At 42.2% G+C, this 20,993-nt stretch overlaps 2 protein-coding genes across 2 annotated transcripts in view; both read left to right on the top strand.

The window, feature by feature from the left end:
- The window catches only part of LOC131241180 (cellulose synthase-like protein G3), a 30,933-nt gene extending 28,041 nt beyond the window's left edge, over window positions 1-2,892 (top strand). Inside the window, exon 7 of the mRNA XM_058239893.1 lies at window positions 2,599-2,892. Within this exon, the coding sequence (XP_058095876.1) occupies window positions 2,599-2,675 (77 nt within the window). The 3' untranslated portion in view covers window positions 2,676-2,892. The remainder of the gene's footprint in view (window positions 1-2,598) is intronic.
- Window positions 2,893-10,340: 7,448 nt separating this feature from the next.
- Window positions 10,341-19,295, top strand: LOC131241179 (cellulose synthase-like protein G3). The gene is made up of 6 exons (XM_058239892.1): window positions 10,341-11,025; window positions 13,091-13,240; window positions 15,131-15,256; window positions 15,970-16,416; window positions 16,655-17,002; window positions 18,619-19,295. Exons 1-6 carry the CDS (start codon window positions 10,435-10,437, stop codon window positions 19,165-19,167), a joined length of 2,211 nt encoding a protein of 736 aa, XP_058095875.1. The 5' UTR covers window positions 10,341-10,434; the 3' UTR covers window positions 19,168-19,295.
- The last annotated feature ends 1,698 nt before the right edge of the window (window positions 19,296-20,993 follow it).

Genomic DNA, 20,993 nt, shown 5'->3' with positions numbered 1-20,993 from the left:
ATTTGTTGTAACGTCCACAGGCATTCTTGTGGACGATGAAAAAGTGCGAGCTATTAGGGAGTGGCCGATCCCAACAAACATTCATGAGGTGAGGAGTTTTCACAGGTTGGCGACCTTCTATCGTCGATTTGTAATAGATTTTAGCACTATAGTCGCGCCTATAACAGATTGCATAAAAAAAGGACTGTTCCGGTGGACCGATAAAGCTGACAAGAGCTTTCATGAGATCAAGCATAGTTTGTCTACAACACCGATCTTGGTACTTCTTAATTTCGACAAATTGTTTGAGGTTGAGTGTGACGCTTCATACGTCGGAATTGGGGGAGTATTATCACAGGAAGGCAGGCCGGTAGCTTTCGACAGCGAGAAGATTAGCAAAGCCCGAAAGAAGTGGTTGACTTATGAGCTTAAGTTGTACGCAGTTGTTCAGGCACTGCGACATTGACGGTATTATTTGATTTAAAGAGAGTTTGTTCTGTACACTGACCATCAAGCATTAAAGTTTATTAATAATCAGACTAACGTGAATCGTGTGTATGCTAGATGGGTTGCGTTTTTACAGGAATTCACGTTCGTTCTGAAGCACAAGTCAGGGCAGCAGAACAAGGTGGCTGATGCACTTAACCGTCGTGCATCACTACTTGTTACCATGAGCAACAAGGTGGTCGGCTTCGACTGTCTTAAAGAGTTGTATGACGAGGATGAGGACTTTAAAGATTCTTGGGTGAAGTAGTGACCTTCATATACAAGATAATTTTCTCTTCAAAGGGAATCGATTGTGCATCCTCCAAAGTTCTCTAAGAGAGTAGATTATTCAGGAGCTACATGGAGGTGGCTTCGGTGGACACCTTGGGCGAGACAAGACTCGAGCTCTTGTAGAATAGTGGTATTACTGGCCACAATTAGTACGTGATGTAAGAAAATCCGTATAACGTTGTCATGTTTGTCAGACCTCCAAGGGGCAATCTCAAAATACAGGTCTCTGCACCCCGTTACCTGTGCCTGACGGTCATTGGGAGGATTTATCAATGGACTTCGTGCTTGGTCTCCTATGAATACAACGCGGTATGGATTCGGTGTTCATGTTGTTAGATTATTTCTCCAAGATGGCACACTTTATCCCATGCAAGAAGACCCTCGATGCAACACACGTGGTGAATCTATTCTTCAGGGAGGTCGTACGGCTATAATCGTGACATGAAGTTCATTAGCCACTTTTGGCGGACTTTGTAGACTCGATTTGATACACGACTTCAATTCAGCAGTGCTTACCACACACAAACTGATGGCAGACCGAAGTTGTGAATCGCACGTTGGGAAACCTCCTTCGCTGTATTTCAGGAGAAAAATCGAAGCAGTGAAATTTGGCTTTGTCTCAAGCAAAGTTTAAATTCAACAACATGGTGAACCGCTCGACAGAAAAATCACCGTTTCAGATTATCTATGGACGAGTGCCTCGCCACACGCTTGACTTGATCCCTCTGCCCAAGCACCCAGGCATGAGCATTGCAGCAGAATATATGGCAGACAAAATCATGGGCATCCATGCGAAAGTGCAGACCAAGCTACATGCGTCGAACGAGAAGTAGAAGGAACAAGCGGACAAGCACCAGCGACAAAAAGTATTCGAGGTGGGCGACCGCGTTATAGTTCATCTGCGCAAAGAAAGATTTTTAACCGGAACGTACAACAAGTTGAAAAATAAGAAGATTAGACTCTTCCCAATCATTCGAAAGATCAATGACAACGCTTATATTATTGATTTTCTAGATGACATGGCGATCTCATGGACTTTCAACGTCACGGACCTGACCGACTATCATGAACCAGCGCAAGATGAGAACTCGAGGACGAGTTCTTTTGAAGTGGAGGAGACTGATGAAGAGCGGGTTGCAGACAGTTTCATAGGCAAGATGGATCAGAAAAGGCCCGGTTGACGACAGAAGTGATCCGGACCGTCGAACCTTAGATCGGGCGTATCTCGCAATCCGGAATGAGTTACCTAACGTAAAAATATATGATTTTAGGGTAAAACGAGCTACTTTAGCCAACTAACCCCGCTACGCCGGGTTGCGCAGCACGAAATTGTGAAAAACCCTTGGATCGACGGTCGTTTCCCTGCTTTAATTTCGTTTTTACTATAAATAGTAAGTTTTAGTTTGATTATAACTCTTCATCCGTCGGGCTTTAGGAGTTGCGTCCAACGTGAAAAGAGCTTAGAATAATTAAGGGAATGGTTTGGTGAAGCCAAATAGGACACTTACTATTTTTGGCTGAAAACCTTGCGCACTAGTAGACATCACAACCGTCTATAAATAGTGAGTTTACTATTTATAGTAAGTCGCGGATTCTAGGAGTTTTAATTGTAGTTTGATTCTGATTTCTTTCCCATTGCTTGGTACCCCTATTTAAAGGGTTGTGAACTCATTTTTAGTCATCAATTAATCAATTTCAAATTTCTTAGAATTTATTTCTATTTTTCTGTTTTCTTTTCCTCATGGATTGGAGAAGTCTCTGTAAGGAGTCCAGAGAAACTCCATGGATTTAGAGTAGTTATCCTCATCACGTTCATCCCTGCATTAGATAAAGGGAAGATACCTACCCAAACTACAACCATATCCATCGTTCTAGCATTGGTCCTTTGCATTGTAGCATTTTTTGCAATTAGAATTTGAACGTGAAAGGATTTTGGTTTTAGTTAGGGTCATATGTAAACTAACGGAGTGTCATAATTTGAACATTTAAGGGTGTGTTTGGATGGACTAAATTAGACTGATTAATCAAGAAATTTCTTGATATATGGTGCAACCAAATGCACCCTAAGCAAATTGGTTTCTTTGGGTGTCTTGATTTATTGTGTCTTAATTTGAAAGTGGAAGTGCATAATAATGATGAACTCTTATGTATTTTCTTGCTGTTGGCCTAATGGACCTTGTTGCCTATAAGAATGATTTTAAGTTGAATTAAAATCTTCTACTTGTCACAAATAGAAAAAATTTACTTTCTCACATTGGAATTGGTCCATATCAATATTAACATTGTCAATACTGCTGCATTAAAGTAATTAAGACTTTCCTGCTTTCTTGCATCGTGATTGGTCCACATCAAACACTACTTGTGGTGACAATGTCAGTGATGAGGTTGACCAACCACAGCACAGGAAAGCAGGATTTTCCTACCTGTGTGGCAAAGAGAGGATCCAGATTCGTTTAGGTTGGGTCACTTAGCCTCGGGGCATTCTAGCTTTTAAAAAAGGGGCGAAAAATAAAAAATAAAAAATCCTGATCCTGGTACTGTAGCTGAGGCTTGATAGAATACGTTCCGATGTATTTAAATTTTACCCATCATTTAATAGTCTGACACTATTTTGTTCCTATGAATATAGACAACCTCTTTTAACCTTTGAATAATCAAAATTTTATCATCGGAGTGTTTTTCAAACCTCGTGTAAATAAAGAATTATGTGATGCATGATATTTTTCAAAATATACACGGGTTTTCAATTCGGACAAGTGGGGCCCCAGGTTCATAACCTAGACCATTGATCTGTTCAGTCCCACTGTGGGGAAAAGGATGCCTGAAATATCTCTCGGATTGGTTTGAACCGTTCTTGTATTTGTTTTCTTAATGGTCAATCTATAAGATACAAATGCAAAGGTTAGGAATATTGACCCATCAAGAAGACTTTTGAGGGTTAGTAATCCATGGTTGACAAACAAATCAATGGACAAGATTGCAAAAACATGGGCCCCACTTTGTCTCCTTAGTCGCAATTAAGGCTGCTGTTGGTCCTACGCGCTGGATGGGCCTACAGCGGAATGGTTGAATGATTCACGGCTGCCGACATTTTAATTATTTTGTAGGTTGAGGATTATTGTAAAGAATCGCATCTTCCAAAGCCCCTTCTTTATTTAATAATTATCTTTGTCTTTGGGAGCCACTATTTGCAGTTTTACACCCTCCTGGATTGATAGAATCACCCGATATTTCTACTATTGGAAGCACACGAGTACATTGTACGATTGAATGAGCACCAGTAGGAGGAAAAAAGATCTATTTCATAATGGCTGTGGGTGTATAGATCACCAGCTACCTTCTACCTTTTCAGACCAATGCTCGTGAATCGCGTCATTTTAAATTACTAGCTTTGGATGGTTTCTTTTCCATCTCTCTTTCCTACTGCGTCAGATACACTCCATCCATTGATCTAGACTGTTTATCAGGTCCAATTGACATTTCATGGGCTACCATGGCAACATAACTCTGATACGAAAAATACAAATCATTTGATGAATGGCATTAAGCATGGACGGTTAAAGCAATTTTTGTAAAATAGGTTAAATTAAAAAGGATGGCTGCAGAAAAAAGGGCCAAATCACCCAATCAGTGCGGTTTTTGTGTGGTAGCCCGTGAAATATGACCTGATCTCAATGTACGTGAGCTCACATAAGGTGGGCCGCACATGAGCATGCACAAGGTTTGTTAGCATGTGAGCGTGCATAAGGTGGGCCATACCTTAAATAATATCAAAAATCAAAGCCCAACTGCTCATCAGGCGCGTTACTTGTATGAAAAGAACAGACGCATGTTTGTAATGGTCTGCATTGAACTTAAACGAGTGGCCCACCTGATTAGTCAACTGGCAGAATATAATATGAGTAACTCATTTAACTGTCTTGATAGCTGGTCCCATGCACACTAGATGGATCATAACCTAAATTAATAAATAAATAAATAAATTGATTATATACAATCTATTAGACTTAGACGGTTGAGATGAAAAATATCCACTAGTTCAAAATTCACCAATCAAATGTCCACTAATTAGATGTTAAAGATTGCTCAATCCATCTGATTTTGATTGAAGACCTACCTACAGTGGGTCTCACAATCCAATAGTTTAATTTCTGTTAATAAATGCCACGTGTACATTTTCTGTTTGAGACCCAAACACTCAGTCAGAGTATCAAATCAGTGGATCCCTTGCATATTCTCCCGTCCCTTTTTTCTCGTCTTGGCTGTGGGAAGGCCAAACCAACCTCTCTCAATGCAGCTTAAAAAATATCAACTTGCACAGTTGTCGATGAAAATGGGTAAGACTGACATTTCAGATGATAAGACTTGAAAATTAGAATATCCAAAGCATCAAGTGGACCACACATGTTCAAATCACTAAGGTCTAAAAAAGAATAACCATGGTTCGCATTTGATGTGACATCTATAACCCAGAGCATAGTTCTTGAACTCGAAACTAGGCCCAACCAATTCGATTTTGTGAGAACTAGAGCCATAGCTCGATTCTGAATCGGTAAGGAAGACTCATTGAGTCGACCCGAGCAGTCAGTTGAGTCGCCGTGACTCGTGGTGACCAGGAGGTGAGTTGTAGTGTCATGTAAGTAGAAGATAAGACACTTATCCAGTGGGTTATTCATTATGCAGCTGTTAGGTTTTCTATTTTTATTACTTAAGAGATTTCCCTTATTAAATATCAACTACTGTTTCTAATATTTTAAATTTATAATTATTAAATATTGAGTTTAGTCAGCTGGGGTTTTCGGGTCAACTCGACTGGCTAAACAGAGAGCCAAGTCAGATCAAGTCCCAGTTAAGGGTTCCAGTACCCATAGGTGGTGAAATTCCACCAGTGTGAGTGTGTGTGGGGTGTGTGCGCGTGTGTGTAAAAAAAAAAAAAAAAGTCAGTTCAAGTCATTTAGAACCTAACTGAACATTGCCCCGGGTTCTAGGGTTTTTGAAAGATTCATGGACTAATTTGTGGGATGGGTATGTAAGATAAGTGACCCAGGGCCCCACCTTTGGTACAGACAGGATGTATCACATTCATGTACAAAAATGATAACATGCACTCTAATGTATGTGATTACCACATGTTCGAGCCATGTAGGGCCTGTCCGTCTAGGGGTCGTTTGGCACCATAGATGGTGAGAGTTGCATGTATAACATGCGTGTCACCTAACTATTATTCTATTTGGCACATAGCCCACTAATGATGTCCCAAAACAATTATATTATCAATTGCATCATTATAATTATTTTAAGACGATGACTAGCATAATTCAAATATTGTCCATATAAATCAACGGTTAAAAATCACTGGTTAGTCACTCAAACATGATCTTGTGCTTGTGGCCCATCCGTGATTTGGAATTTCATCATTTTTGGGCAAAGCATATATTTCAGTGGACTTATTACAACCATCATGTCAAACATTACATACCTCACTAATTAGAGATATGAAAATTGATTTAGTAATTAAATTTCAACCCGTATAAATACAACATGCATAGGTACTTTTAGATTAAAGTTGATTCCCAATGTGGACTGCCAAACACAATGGGAGGATTTCAAACCCAGGGGGTTCTAAATCCACGCTCCCAAACATGCCCTTAGATGTGCACTCCACCTTAGAGCTGGATGCCAAAATTCAACTTGACCCACAACTCAAGTGGACCACACCAAACCGAACAATCGGATCCATTGAAGAGGGAGACGTCCATCACAGAAACTTTCAAATGGACTGTGGGGTCGGCACTCTAAACTGTTGTTTATATGTCATCGAACCTGGTCATCAGGTGTGTCACACCAGGATGAAGGTCGGCACCTAAATTCACGCCGTTACAGAATTTAGGTGGGCTAGAAAAAAGTAAATGTATACAGGTTTTAGGCATGATTGTATATTGCTTTTGGTGGTGTGGCCCACCTGAGTTTTTATTGGGGATGATTCATGGAAAGCATGATGACCACAAGAAGGCACACTAGATCCACACAGTTGAATTCCACATAAACGGCATGGGTGGGCCCATCTTAACAATCCCGGCCACTTTTTTGAACGGAACGTAGGAGGATAAGTAGGGATAGGGTACCTTTCCACATCACCTTTGTTACCCTTCCAATCCAAAGGTTGAGGAAAGCTGACATGGTTATCACATCCACGTCCTCAGCTAGTCTTTCCTACCAAGGCAACCACAGTCAACAATAAAGAGCTAATGAGGTCATAATCAAATCATCCCGAACGGAGGGACAATAAAACACCAGCTGGACCATTCATCGGGGTCCAACACTCGTTTTGGAAGAATTGGTGGTTAGAAAAAGGTCAACGGTCCACATTCAATGTACACTTGTGGACGACTTGATAAGCAGACTGACCTGAACTTTGGATCAGGTCACGTTCACAGTGGTCCCGGCATGATGAATGGGCCAGATCATTGTGTTCCGTATTAGCATGTGTAGAACGAGGTCCCCTTCTCCATCCCACAAAAGTGATTCTTCCGGACCACAAGTCAAGTCCTCCGTGATGTTCACCTGCGGTTAGAAATAAAACAAAAAATAAATAAATAAAAATTGGAAGGCGAGGACTGCACTCAATGTGATAGGGTAGGGTCGAAGACATGACGCAGTTTATGGACGGGAGTCAATATTTATTAATTAAATTTTTTTAAAAAAATAGGAATTTTGACTAAAGTGACCTTGTGGTATTGCCAAAGGCAGAAAAAGGCAGACTTCTCAATTATATTCATTCTTTGTGTATTTTATATCTCATGTCCATTATTTTGACAAATTATTTTAGGGCATGAGCACAAAATAAAGATAAATTGAGTGGACCAGACTACAGGAAACAATGGAGACTGAAGAAAGCTTACCACTAAAAACTTCTTTAGGAGACAAGCTTTGGATTAAGCTGATTTTATGTTTTTCCTTCACTAGAGTTGGGCATTGGGTCGAGTTGGACTGACTCGGCTCGATTTGGTTTTGAAATATGTCTGTCTCAAACTTGACCTAACTCAGTACCGAGTCCAGCATACTTGACCTGATCCAAGTCCAGTATACCCTGTATTGATTCGAACCAATCAAAAGTACCGAGTTAGAGGGAAGAAGGGAATGGAGAGGGGAGAGAGAGAGAATTTGGGTTCGGATTTAAATGTTTTGTAAATATTTATACATTTAAATAAATTATAAATTATATTATGTATATATATATATATATATATATATATATATATATATATATATATATATATATATATATATATATATATATATATCCGAATTTGGACTAGGGAACTCGGACTCGACTCAGTTTGATTTTAGATTGGGCGAAGCCTACTTGGTTCGGACCGACTCACCCATTTGATTCGGATCAAGTTGTGTCCAAACAAGTTAAACGAGTCGAGTTGTCCCGTGCCCAACTCTACCCTTCACACAAGTCTATGTGACATTTTTCAACGGGTTGGATGGCAAATAAACATCATGGTAAGCCTGAGGAAATTTTCGATAATAGAAATTCAATCCCCTTTACTTCTTAGGGTGTAGCCCACTTCAATCCCCATTACTAGATGGCTAAACGTGGATAAAACATATACATCATTGTGAGCTCTATAAATCCTCCAACAAGGCTGTCCATCTCTAGATAGGTCCCGTGGGGTGGCATAAAATCCGCACCCCACTCAAAGTACTAAATAAACCCATCTACTTTTGATTATATATACTTGTAAAAAAAAATTAGATGTTGCATTACTAAAAGTGGGTAGGATGGGCATAATTGGCAATCAGAAAAGTACAAAAGCTCCTGCTCATGGGATTTAGGTGGTAATTCCACCCTACCTTTCCCAGCAAGACTTGTGATTTTATTTTTGAAAAATCATCCTTACCATCCTTCATATGAAAAAATAATAATTGGTTAGGGACTTGTAACGTTTTTCTCTATTTCAGTTATACCGTCTGGTTTGTACCCACGGATCTACCAAAGTCCCTGGATCCCTGACTATGAGGTACATTGTGATGTATGTTCCTTACATTCACAATGTCAGTTCATTTTGAAGCTTATTTTAGGGCATCATCAAAAAAATATAGCAGATCAAAATCTTAGATGGACCATACAACAGGATACAGTTGTGATTCAATCCCCACCATTAAAAACTTCACGCGGGCTACTGGAATTTTTATTTTCCATCCAACGTGTTGATAAGGTCACAAAGACCTGTAGGAAGAGACTACAAAAATACCATCATGATCCAGTACGTGTGCACCCAGAGCATGCTCCAGATGTTGCAAAGGTGGATCGCCACACCTATCCATGGCTTCAGATGTCACACATGTTTATCAAATCAGTAAGTGGAGAGACTCTCTAGTCTCTTCCCATTTCACTTTTATCCATGTTTGCTTTAGGAATTAGGAGGGTATAATTAAAAAGTACACAAAAAAAGGAAAACAATAAAGTGAAAAAGGCAGGCCATCGTCTCTTTGCCTAGGGGCGAGAACCGCCCGTCGCTGGCCACAGGCAGTTCTATCGCTGGGCCCACCGTGACGTATCTGTTTATCTACATTGTTCATCTCTTTCTCTCTTTTTTTTCTTTTTTTTAAAAATCATTTTAAGGTATATTCACAAAAATGAAGCAGATCCACGCTCAAGTGGACCACACCTATGCAGAATTAAATGCAAGTTGCGTTAATGTAAGAGTCATATGTAGCGTGGTCTACATGAGCGTTGGATCTGCCTCATTTTTGTGTAATTAACTTAAAATGATAAGAGAGAAGGGATGGACGGCGTGGATAAACAGATACACAACTGTGGGCCCGCCCACGGAACTGCCCATTTACGGGGAGGGGGCTTTTGGTACATCTCCCCTGTGACCTTGCCTGAAAATTTTTTTTTTTTTTTTTAATAAAAAGAAAGAAAAAAAAAGTATTTGGACCCTCTCTTTTTAATGCATGCACCCTTTTTATCTACTTTTGGTATAAGAATAGTACTACTAGTACCAATTTATTGTCAAAATTAAAGGCAGCACCATTCAGTTTCCCAGTGATGTGAAAAGGGAGTGAATGCAAAAAACTAGAGGACGTATACATAAAACTAGAGGGTGTTAGTATCAATTGCCCGATAAAAAGGAAGAACAATACTCTCGCAGAGGTTTACGATTGAGCAGACAATATTAATTGTGCATCTTACAGAAATTAACTCAAACAAACCGTTCATGTTGCGGGCCCTGATTTCATTTAATCATGGATCATAAATCACAGGAATTCAATTTTTTTATTGCGCGATTTGTGAGATTCAATGGACGGTAAAAACAGAAAACAGTCGACGGCCTGGATTTAACAGACATATGTACATTGATTAGAGTTTAAGATACCTCAATCAATCTGATTATCGGATGGTGACCTGTAGACAGTAAGTTCTCCCAATTCTATCGGTTTAGTATGAGATAATGTGTGCCGTGTGACCCACTCTTGAGCGCCTGAGTATCAACCATCACACTTACGGAGTATCAAATTAACTCACCTAGAAAAATCCAACCACTAACCACGTATTTGCAACTTTCCCGTTCATAAGAGTGTGTGCCGTAGATCTATCATCATGGTCTACCTATTTCCAAAAAAAGCCCTTCTTTGAGAGAGAGAGAGAGAGAGAGAGAGAGGATGAAAGGAGGAACGACGGAGGCCGAAAATCTCCCTCTCCATAGGCTGGAGGTCGATCCTCGAGCCAAGTTCAACCGTGCGCACGCACTAGTGTACGCGTGCGCCATTTTAGCTCTGTTCTACCACCGATCTCTTCATCTCATCCGTTCAAATGACTTCCTCTCCTTCTCTCTCTTCCTTTTCATGTTACTGTCCGAAATGGTTCTGGCCTTCATGTGGGCCGCAACACAGAGTTGCAGATGGCGGCCCATCCGTCGATGGTCGTTCCCTGAAAACCTGTCCAAACTCGTCGACGATCGGGATCTTCCAGCACTAGATGTGTTCATCTGCACGGCGGATCCTCGCAGGGAGCCACCGATGAGCGTTGCGAACACCGCTCTGTCGACGATGGCGTTCGATTATCCGACGGATAGAATTTCGGTCTATGTTTCGGATGATGGAGGGTCGGATCTTACTCTGTTTGCTTTCATGGAGGCCGCCAAATTTGCCAGGCATTGGTTGCCCTTCTGCAGGGAGAATGGGGTTGAAGAAAGGTGCCCAAAAGCGTTCTTTAGATCCAACGACTGCGATTCATCCTCGGAGAAAATAAAGGTAAGCGAAAAAGGAAAATGGAAAAGAAGAAATTAAAAATCCCACTTTGATATGCTATGGAATTCCCGCTCATTGTCCGTCTGCTTCGAGTCACCTTCTTTCCGAAAAGATCTGGTGTCCGCCCATCTTCGACCGTCCAAAGCTGGCGGGCGGGAATCCCGTGTACTTCAAAACGGCATTCTCAGATCCACTACTAGTAGTCAACCCTGAAATTAGTTACCTATCTTGGAAAATAGAGCTCGTTTTTCGCTTTTTTGGCATTAAAAAAATCAAGAGAAATGATCCCATACAGCAAGGTGTACGTGAACTTTCAGAACAGCGGTAGCTTTCCCGCCAGCGACATGATATGTATAGAATACCAGTTCCACGCGAAAGGTGGACCACACAATGCTGATAACCTGGAATAAAAGTCAGCCGTCAAAATCATTGGACCGACAATGGCCTGACTAAGTGTACTGGTGTGTTCCATTCAGTAAATTAATCGGCCTGAATTTTCTGTCGAGTCATCATCATGGTGTGGCCCAAAATTTTCAAGGGTTGGATATTCTACTCGTGGCATATTGGTCGAAAAGAAATGTGAGTGGTCGCATACAGGCAACGTATCATTGTGCGTGTTCATTTCTTAAAAATAAATACTACTCGACGGAAAATAGATGAGAAACTGACCACTGTACCCTATCTTTTAACTAGCGTCTTTTATGTCCTCAAAATTTCATTCCCAGTTTAAACCTCTCACGTACGGAGAGGCTGATTGAGAACGAGAATACCCCCTGCTTTTAAAAGCTATTTCTTTCCGTACGTGAGAGGTTTAAACTGGGAATGAAAGTCTGGGAGGTTTCCAAAAGACGCTGGGTAAAAGGTGGCGTTTACAATGGTTAATTTCTCAAAATAGATTTGGGGAGTTATTCGATACTCTGGCTGCTATGACGCTTAAACGCAGGCACGTAGAAATGGTACACGTGGCATATATTAACTCAAACTAAAACGATTAAATTGTGGAATTTACTGTGTCTAAGTTACCGTAAAAAAATTATATTTGTTGAAGCATGCTAACCTCTGATTCGTCGACACTTTTTGATTGAAAATAAGACCATTGGTTATTTTTCATCTTTAACCGTCCAATAAATGTGCACTAATTTAATTGTTAGAGAAGGATATAAGACTAATGCTTTGTTCATAATACATCTAATATTGTTTCTATAATTTGGTCGGTTTGTTTGAATAATAATATGCCATGTGTACAATTTCTTAGTAATATGTAACTGCGTTCGTATCATCCCTTAGTGTCTGGCAGCACATCAAAATATTTTTTCAATAGATTTTCACATAGAAGCACGAGCCGCGGCGCGCCAGCTACCTCGGTATTTACAGCAATGTACCGTATTTCCAATGGAAAAAGATTGCGTACGCCACTGGTGCATGGGGGAGTTGGTGCCCCCGCATCTCCCACCAGAGCATCCAACGGTCCGCAATCTTCTCAAAGAGAAATTGGCATTTGAAAATTCGTATTTCGTAGATGCTAGTAGCTTAATTGACAGCTGTACGCTGTCTTTAAACAATGAACCACAGCTAGGGACTAGGGAGACTTTCGTTAGATCCAATCCGTTCATCAGGTTCGCTGCCTCTCCTTCACACTGGACTCAGAAATCACGACGATCCAAAACTCAGGTAGACCAAACAATAGAAAACAGTTTAGATGGAATGCCCACCGTTAGTTTCTATATTTCATTTAATCCATTCATCTTATTTGCCTCATTAGGATAGAAGCATTCCCTGAAAATTACACTATTCCAAAGCTCAGGTGGGCCATACCACTTCTATTTTAATGTTTTAGGATTTAGCCAATTAATCGATTTCTCTTATAAAGTCGCTCATTTGCTTCTAAAACTTGCCATTGAATGTTTCTCTGTTTAATTGCCCCATTCAATGGTCATTAACTGGATAGTTAGGATGATCTTGTCTGTGCAATTTGAACAGTTTGGATTGTGGAAGTCCCAAACCTTCACCAAATGGGGCCAAGAAATTGTGAAATCTTTGATGTGGTCGCTTTATATCCCTTTTGCAGATGATGTATGAAAGCATGAAAGAGAAGGTTGAGAGGATGGAGGTGAGGGGTTCCGTGATCGTTGATCAGATCACGGGCGATGACGAACGCGAAGCTTTCAAGAAATGGACGGCTGGATTTACTCGTCAGGATCATCCTACGGTTATTCAGGTTTTCACTGGCCTTCTTTCTCCATCACGATGGTTCAGATCATCTCTTCATGTGGGCCCCAATGGGGCAACATATGCGGCTGATTCTTAGTTGCCACGTAGGCAAAACTAACTCTGTCATCAAAGCTCATCCATTGATCGGGCGTGATTCAATGGTTCATACGCAAGCGTGGATTTTCAGATCATACACGTAGGGCTTGTATTTCCGTGATTCAAGCCTATGGCACCCCTGTGCTGGCCCATGCACCATGAAAATATAACAACGGTCCGCATTCAACCAAGAAAAGGCCAAATTTACGATGGCTAGGATCTTCTGGTCTGTCAGATATTTGGTGCATGGCCATCCACTGTAGGGCCCATATTATCAATGGTGTGGATCAGTTAACTAATGGGTCCACTTCTACAAACTGCATCTAAAATCTAAGTGTCCCGTACGAACTTGGGTAGTTCTAGCGAGTAGCTTCCATGGTTCGTAATCAGACCATTGTTCTGTTGCGGCGCACCATGAATGGACCGTGCCCAATGATCACCTTTGTAGGGCGATCCTGACCTTTTATTTTGTGCCCTACATGTGAGGTTCTTCTCATCAGGTAGATTTTTCGCATGTAGTCCGTCCATGGTACCCAACAGACCAATGGTCTGAAATGGATTACGAATCGCGGGCTCCAGTTGTCAGAGATGAAAACCCGAGTAAACTGTGAAATTTCCTCAGGCTCAATTCGAAGTTGAATCCGGATCCTCTGAAGGGAGACCTGTTTTACTACATCGTGGTTGGTCCATCTCACAGCACTGCTGCATTAGCAGAATTTTCCTACTTGTCTCAAGCAGAGGATCGGCATTCCAATTGGAATATCCTCCGAGCATGGACCCTCCCTCGATGCCCATCGGCTCAACTGTTTGGATCACATGGCCAGGTGCCACTTGCACCCAGGGGTGGGCCAGTAGGCGGTGGAACCTAGTAGCTCATGGATTGGGCCCAGGGCTGAGCTTGAACTCTAGCCTTGCTTGGTGGGCCAGGCCTAGGCCAATGATGAATTGCCCACCCTTGTACATTGGCTAGGGCTAGTTATCAATTGGGCCACCATCATACAAAAAGAATGATTTGTTTAAAGACATTTGTAAGCAGTGCCACTGTATGCATGGTTCAACGACACTTATTGGATCCAGTCACATATCAAACGACCAAAACTGTTTATATGATGGGACCTTTTTTGAGACGGAGGATATCCAAAAATATTCTTAGATTTTTGATATTTCAATTCCTTGATCAAATCTACTTACAGGGTTGGCCCTGACCTGGCACGGTACTATAGGGCCTGGGCCACGGCTTAGGAGACTATGGCCGGGCTAGCCGATTTGCCACCCCCACTTGCACCACTGTTTCAAAATGAGAGCCCGAAAATGGTGTACGAGGGCTGATATGTTGGACCAATATAGGCGTCTGGCTGTGCAATGGCCTGCAAGATATCAGTCATTGCAGTTAATATGAGGTTGTGATCTACTCCAATAAGGTGTAAAATATTCGCATGTTGTGGTGGGCCACATGCAATCGGTGGCAAGCTCTTTAAACCATCTATAGAGGTGACCAACCTAATATAAGCAGGCGGGCCTGTTTTTTTTTTTTTTTTTTAAAATTCTTCTTCGAGTCATCTTCAAAGTGGGGGGACACCTTAAACATGTAACGCATGGCTCACACAGGTCCAAGGCTTGCACGTGTTCTATGTATAATAATGTGCCTGTGGGGCTAGCAGACCCCCATTGTAAGGTCCGGATCTATCAGAAAATGGGGTCCATGGGTGCTCATCACTAGTGCCATTTTTCTTTGGTAATAGGAAATACGATTTTGAGGTGTGTTTTCTTTACTTTCTTTCTTTCTTTCTTTTTCCAACAGGTTTTGTTAGAAAGTGGAAAAGACATGGATGTCACGGGCCATAAACTGCCAAACCTTGTATATGTCTCTAGAGAGAAAAGGAGATCTTCTCACCACAATTTTAAGGCCGGTGCCCTCAACGTTCTGGTAGGTTTATCTCTGCCCTTTGATTGATGGCGATTTATTTGATACTCGGCAGAGTATGCCGCTTGATATGCAGACACTGAGAAATCATACCCATAAAATAAACTCAAATTAAACCAACTGAATTGTGGGATGAGTAATAGTCTCGAAATCAGATTGGTTGAACAATCCTAATCTGGATTTATAGACACTTGTTTGTTGAAATAGAACCATTGGATATTTTCATTTTTAACCGTCCTTCAATACATGTCCACTGATCCGATAGTCAGATGATTAAACAATCCTAACGTGGTTCATGATACATCTAAACCAAAACCCAAAAACAATCCTAATGTGGCTTAGATCCTGCACACGTGCTCGCATGTGGAAGGGCTGGGCTATAAAAGTACATGGGATTTAGTTTGCAAAGTAAACGAGTGGTCCAGGCCAACCAGCTTAGAGTCAAGGCCCATGTGGTTCATCTTGGCCTAATCTTCAGGCCCAATAGATAATTTGTGGGTCGCCGTGGGTTTCAATATTCCAAATGGCTTGAAAAGTCGGGCTTATTTAACCTTGGTGGGCTGAGTATTTAGATGGTGGGCCCGGACTAGCCCGACCTGAATTTAGACTCATGTCCCTGGCTCATGGTATATGGTGTTTGTTACCCAAACAAACAATACGTCCCTTGTAATTGCAGTGGAATTGTAATTCACGCATTTGGTTGTGTGGTGTTGAAGCTCCGAGTATCGGCTGCAATGAGCAATGCACCTGTAGTCCTTAACCTCGACAGTGACATGTTTGTAAACGATCCTCAAGCGCCTCGGCAAGCATTGTGCTATCTCTTGGATCCTGCAAAGGCCCCAACGCTTGCCTTTGTCCAGTTCCCTCAACGCTTCCATGGTATCGACAAGAACGACATCTACGGCTGCGAACACAGGCGCCTGTATCAGATCAATCCAGTGGGAGGAGATGGGCTCGTCGGCCCACATTACGTTGGCTCTGGATGCTTCTTCAATCGGTGGGCATTCTATGGGGGACCATCACCATTGTCGTCACAGTTGGATATACAGAATTCTGATTATCACCACACCCTGAACTGTTGGATTCGATCAGATGCGGTCATAAAAATGGCCCATCAGGTGGCGAGGTGTACATACGAGAATGGCACGGAATGGGGCTCCAAAGTAAGCTTGTATGTAACCCTTTGGTCTAATTAATCAGTGGGCCCCATGTAACTAGTGTGGCTTGAAAATGTGGCTAATTCAATCATCTAGTGGGCCACATGTGCACGTAGAGGATGGGCCGTTAAGTGAACTCAAGCCAAATGCATGTTCATTGGGCCCACGTGATGAACGAACGGTTGGATCAGCTACCAGGGTGCCACCTTAGAATAATTTTGGGCTGTGGTTGTAAAATTCGCAGGTGGGCTTCAGATACGGGTCCCTCTCTGAGGATTTCTTCACTGGTTTCAGAATGCACTGCAAAGGCTGGGAATCGGTCTTTTCCCACCCGTCGAAGGCGGCGTTCTTGGGCGAAATGCCGATAAACCTCGTTGATGCACTTAGCCAGAACAAGAGATGGTGTATTGGACTGTTGGAGGTGACTTGCTCCAGGTACTGCCCACTAATATTCGGGACCGCCCGACGTTCGTTGCTCATGGCCTTGTGCTATTGTTACAACTCATTCTGGAGTTTTTGGTGCATCCCCATCACAACCTACGGCTTCCTCTTACCACTGGCCCACCTCAATCAAATCCCACTCTTCCCCGAGGTATGCTCTTACTCACGCCCTCTTTATAGAGGGCTGTTCGACTGCAGGCAAAGATGTGTTTGACTGAAACTATTCGAGGCAGCTAGCTTGTCTAAATGCCTAATTTGTTTATGCTCTTACCCACAATCTCTTTATAGAGGGCTGTTCGGCTGCAGGCAAAGATGTGTGTTTGACTGAAACTATTCGAGGCAGCTAGTTTGTCTAAATGCCTAATCTGTTTATGCACAAAAATCGAGAAAATTAAGAATATTCTATCTTTAAAAAGCTACACCTTAGAAATGAGGAAAGATAGACATGGATTGCCTGCGAGGAACTTCCTTAGACCGAAAAGTTAGGTGAGGCGATTGCCTTCAAGGAGCTTGCTTGGACGGGCAGTTGGGTAGTAGATCCGAAACTGAAGTGAGCCGCGTGAGAGGAAACAATGAAAATTGAACGCTCACCATTGAAACATTCATGTAGGGCCACACAAGTTTTGTATCCAGCTAATACTTTTATGTTTTTAGTTCATCCCAATAAGAAAGATCTTATAAAGAGTATGGATGTCATATAAACATTATAATGGATCCCAGGGAGTTTTTAACTTAGCGTGGCGAATTAATCTCTTTTACTATTTTAATGTTGGAAAACTAATCATTTGCTCTAAAAGCTTTAATTAATATAGCATCACTCTATAACATCCGTTTATCCTCGTAATATTATCTTATCGTGTTTTTTGTTTGTTTTAAGTTGCAATTGGCTCAGAGAGCTCTAGCTCTCCTTATTAGTATTCTAATAAATCTTATGTATGGTTAATGGTCCGTTAATTGTTTCTTCTTTACTCACAATAACAAATTTTTCAAAAATTGAAAACCGTTGGGGAATTTAACAAAAATTGCCTAAGACAAATCAATCCCTTTATCTCATATCTTAGTCCCCACATCCTAGGGGTTACTTCCTCGCTAAACTCCTCGTGGCCCCACATCATATGAATTCTGCCGCATACAAGCCACCTGACTCACACGACTAACCCACCCTGAATATGCCCCTGCATCTTACAAGGTACCCCACTCCAACCCATTGTAAAATTACCTTTGCATTAATTTCCCTGCCCACTTTTTCCTTGTCGTGCAGACCACTTGAGTTTTACATCTGCCTCAGTTTTGGGCCATGTCGGCAAAACAAAATAACAGCATGAATTTCTCACAAACATCACAACAGACCCCACGTAGCTTCTTGCATGCAAGAAAACATGTGCATTTGTCACATGTGCCAAATATGCTACACGTGTAACTGTCCATATTCAAACACCCTACATGTGCCCCCACATGCTACCATCAACTTTCAAGCACCCAACATGCATTAGGCATGTCAATGTGCATAGGCGGCACAAGTGGTACATGTGCCACCACATGTGTTACTCCCCACACGTGCGGCAGTCCATTTTTAGTTCCCATTCCAGTAACATTGCATGGCTTATGTAGTCCAAGACTGTATCTTAGATGGTCTAACCCTGATGGTTTATCTATAACACATCTTGGCTTGCATCCGAATGACTCTTTAAGAAGCCTTTAGCTAATTCTATTAATTAGAATGATTATACAATACAGTTGTCTACAACAATTACATTCATATTGCAGACATCGAATCCTTGGTTCTACTTGTACATGTACCTTTTCTTGGGAGCTTATACTCAAGATCTTGTTGACTTTCTGGTTGCTGGAGGAACGATCCGACGGTGGTGGAATGATCATAGGATGTGGATGATTCGAGGAGTAACGTCTTATCTCTTTGGGCTCATGGAGTTCTCGCTCCAACAAATCGGACTTCCCAGCGCTGGATTCAACGTAACTTGCAAAGCAATCGATGGCGAACAAGACAAGCGGTATAAGCAAGGGATGTTCGAGTTTGGAGTTGCGTCGCCCATGCTCGTGCCGCTTGCTACAGTTGCTGTGATCAACCTCATCTCCTTCGTGGTGGGCCTTGCAAGGGCGTTGATGAATGGCGACTTTGAAGAAATGTTTGTGCAGCTATTCATTTCAGGTTTTGTGACCGTGAATTCATGGCCTATTTATGAAGCCATGGTCTTGAGAAGAGATGGGGGGAGAATGCCTACAAAAATTACGGTGATATCTGTTTTGCTAGCATGGTTTCTTTACATGGTAGCATCGTCCACCCTCAGATTTTGAAATCTTGTACGGTTAAGAAAGTTATCGTTTTTCATGTGTGCCCATCATTTTAATGACCTTTCGGATTTTTATTTTTTTTAATCTTCTTTATCATGCTCGCATGATTTTAGAAGCTGGGATTTGAGGAACTAGGATTCTCTGATTGGTCTTTTTTTGAACTATGGGGCTACTAAATGGACGGTCTAGATCTGGCTACCAATCTCCGGACCATTCTTAGTTGAATGTGGACAGTTTCTAGTTGAATGTTCAAGATCGTCCTGTGAGGAGATTGTTGGGGCTGTTCCATCTATACGATGGAATGCGACATACCAATATCTACGTGGCCTGGAAATAGTCCAATCCAATCGTCAGATGGGCCACACCATGGTGAACAAATATAAAATCTTAAACCTCCAAAATCATGTGATTCCCCACTTGAAGATGATTGGTAGGACTGATTTTGGAAGGTGGCTTATTTGGGTTCATTTTTTCTGACCGTTAATTTATAGGATACAATTGTCACCCACTTTATGAATGAATTAGGATATAATTACATTTCTCCCTACCTAATAAATGGCCCTGATCTTGTGTACGTGCCAGGTAGGCTCCAACCATCTGACACTGTCGAAAATTGTATTTCCTCAATGGCCCTGATCTTGATCCCAACAATGGATGGGTCATCATCTAAATATCTCCTCACTGGGAGAATCCTAACCCTTGGGTTGGTGAACTTACGAATAGAAGGCTGCGAAATAGGACTGCCAACAGGCTGGGCCCAAGCTGGTCAAGGTCCGTTCAAGCTCGGCCCGCGAAGGAAAACCCAATCCTGAGCCTAACCTGGGAGAGTGACGGGCCAAAATAAACAGGCCAGAGCTCTAGTCCAACCATCCACATTTGTGCAAGATCTGGGCTGTTCATCAAGTCTGCCCTACCATGATCATATGACAAAAATCCTCCTGAACTCTTAAACAGGCGGACCATGCTGATGGGCTCTTAACAAAAACCAGAGCATGAGCCGTCATTGAACGGTAGAACATAACCTGCACCCAGCCCAGGCCTGGGCAGAAGCGGGCCACTCTGAAAGCCCAATGGCCCAGACCAGTCCATTGACAGCATACTTAGAAAAGCAACAAAAGCGATCGTCTGAATCTAGCAGAAAAGCATTTCCAAGATTGGAGAGTTAGGATAATCCGTTCTTAGAACTTTTGAGTTGGGCCCCTTACATCAGCACCATGTGGGCCCAGTTACCCTAACAGCAAAGAGAGGATAGTACGGATGTCCTCGGCCAGAGGATCATATAATCCTACTCAAGAAAGAAAAAAAAAAATTCAGAACGGGCACCATAGAGTCAACTTTGAAGCCAGTAAACCTTCAGCTTCACTTGAAACCGGTAACGGACGGCGAGGATGAGAGACCCAAAAGACAGCTGCACCCTCCCTTTCTACACGCTTGAGGTGGATCCTCGAGCCACGCTCAATTGCGTGTACGCAGCAGTTTACACGCGCGCCATCTTAGCCCTGTTCTACCAACGGTCCCTCACTCTCCTCCGTTCCCCAATTTTAGAAGTGGCTCACCAAGTAGCGAGTTGCACATATGACCATGGTTCAAGCTGGGGTTCCAAGTCAAGCTTTCATTCTATGAGCTATGATTGGCGGACAGGGGAGATCAGAGCCGTCCAACCAATAGTTCTGATCTCCATGGCCAATTCATGACTCAGGTGGGCCACACCAGCAGGAAAGTTGGGAGGGGACAACCACTCTCGATTCTCATTGGGCCACACCCAAGTTACGAAATGACCTGATTTTTTTAGGTGTGTCATTGTCTGGCCAAGGTGTTTCATATCAATA

The sequence above is a fragment of the Magnolia sinica genome, chromosome 3 (assembly GCF_029962835.1).
Source record: "Magnolia sinica isolate HGM2019 chromosome 3, MsV1, whole genome shotgun sequence".
In the NCBI taxonomy this organism is placed as follows: Eukaryota; Viridiplantae; Streptophyta; class Magnoliopsida; order Magnoliales; family Magnoliaceae; genus Magnolia; species Magnolia sinica.
The sequence above is the reverse complement of the archived record's forward strand: the minus strand, read 5'-3'. Positions and strand labels throughout refer to the sequence as shown.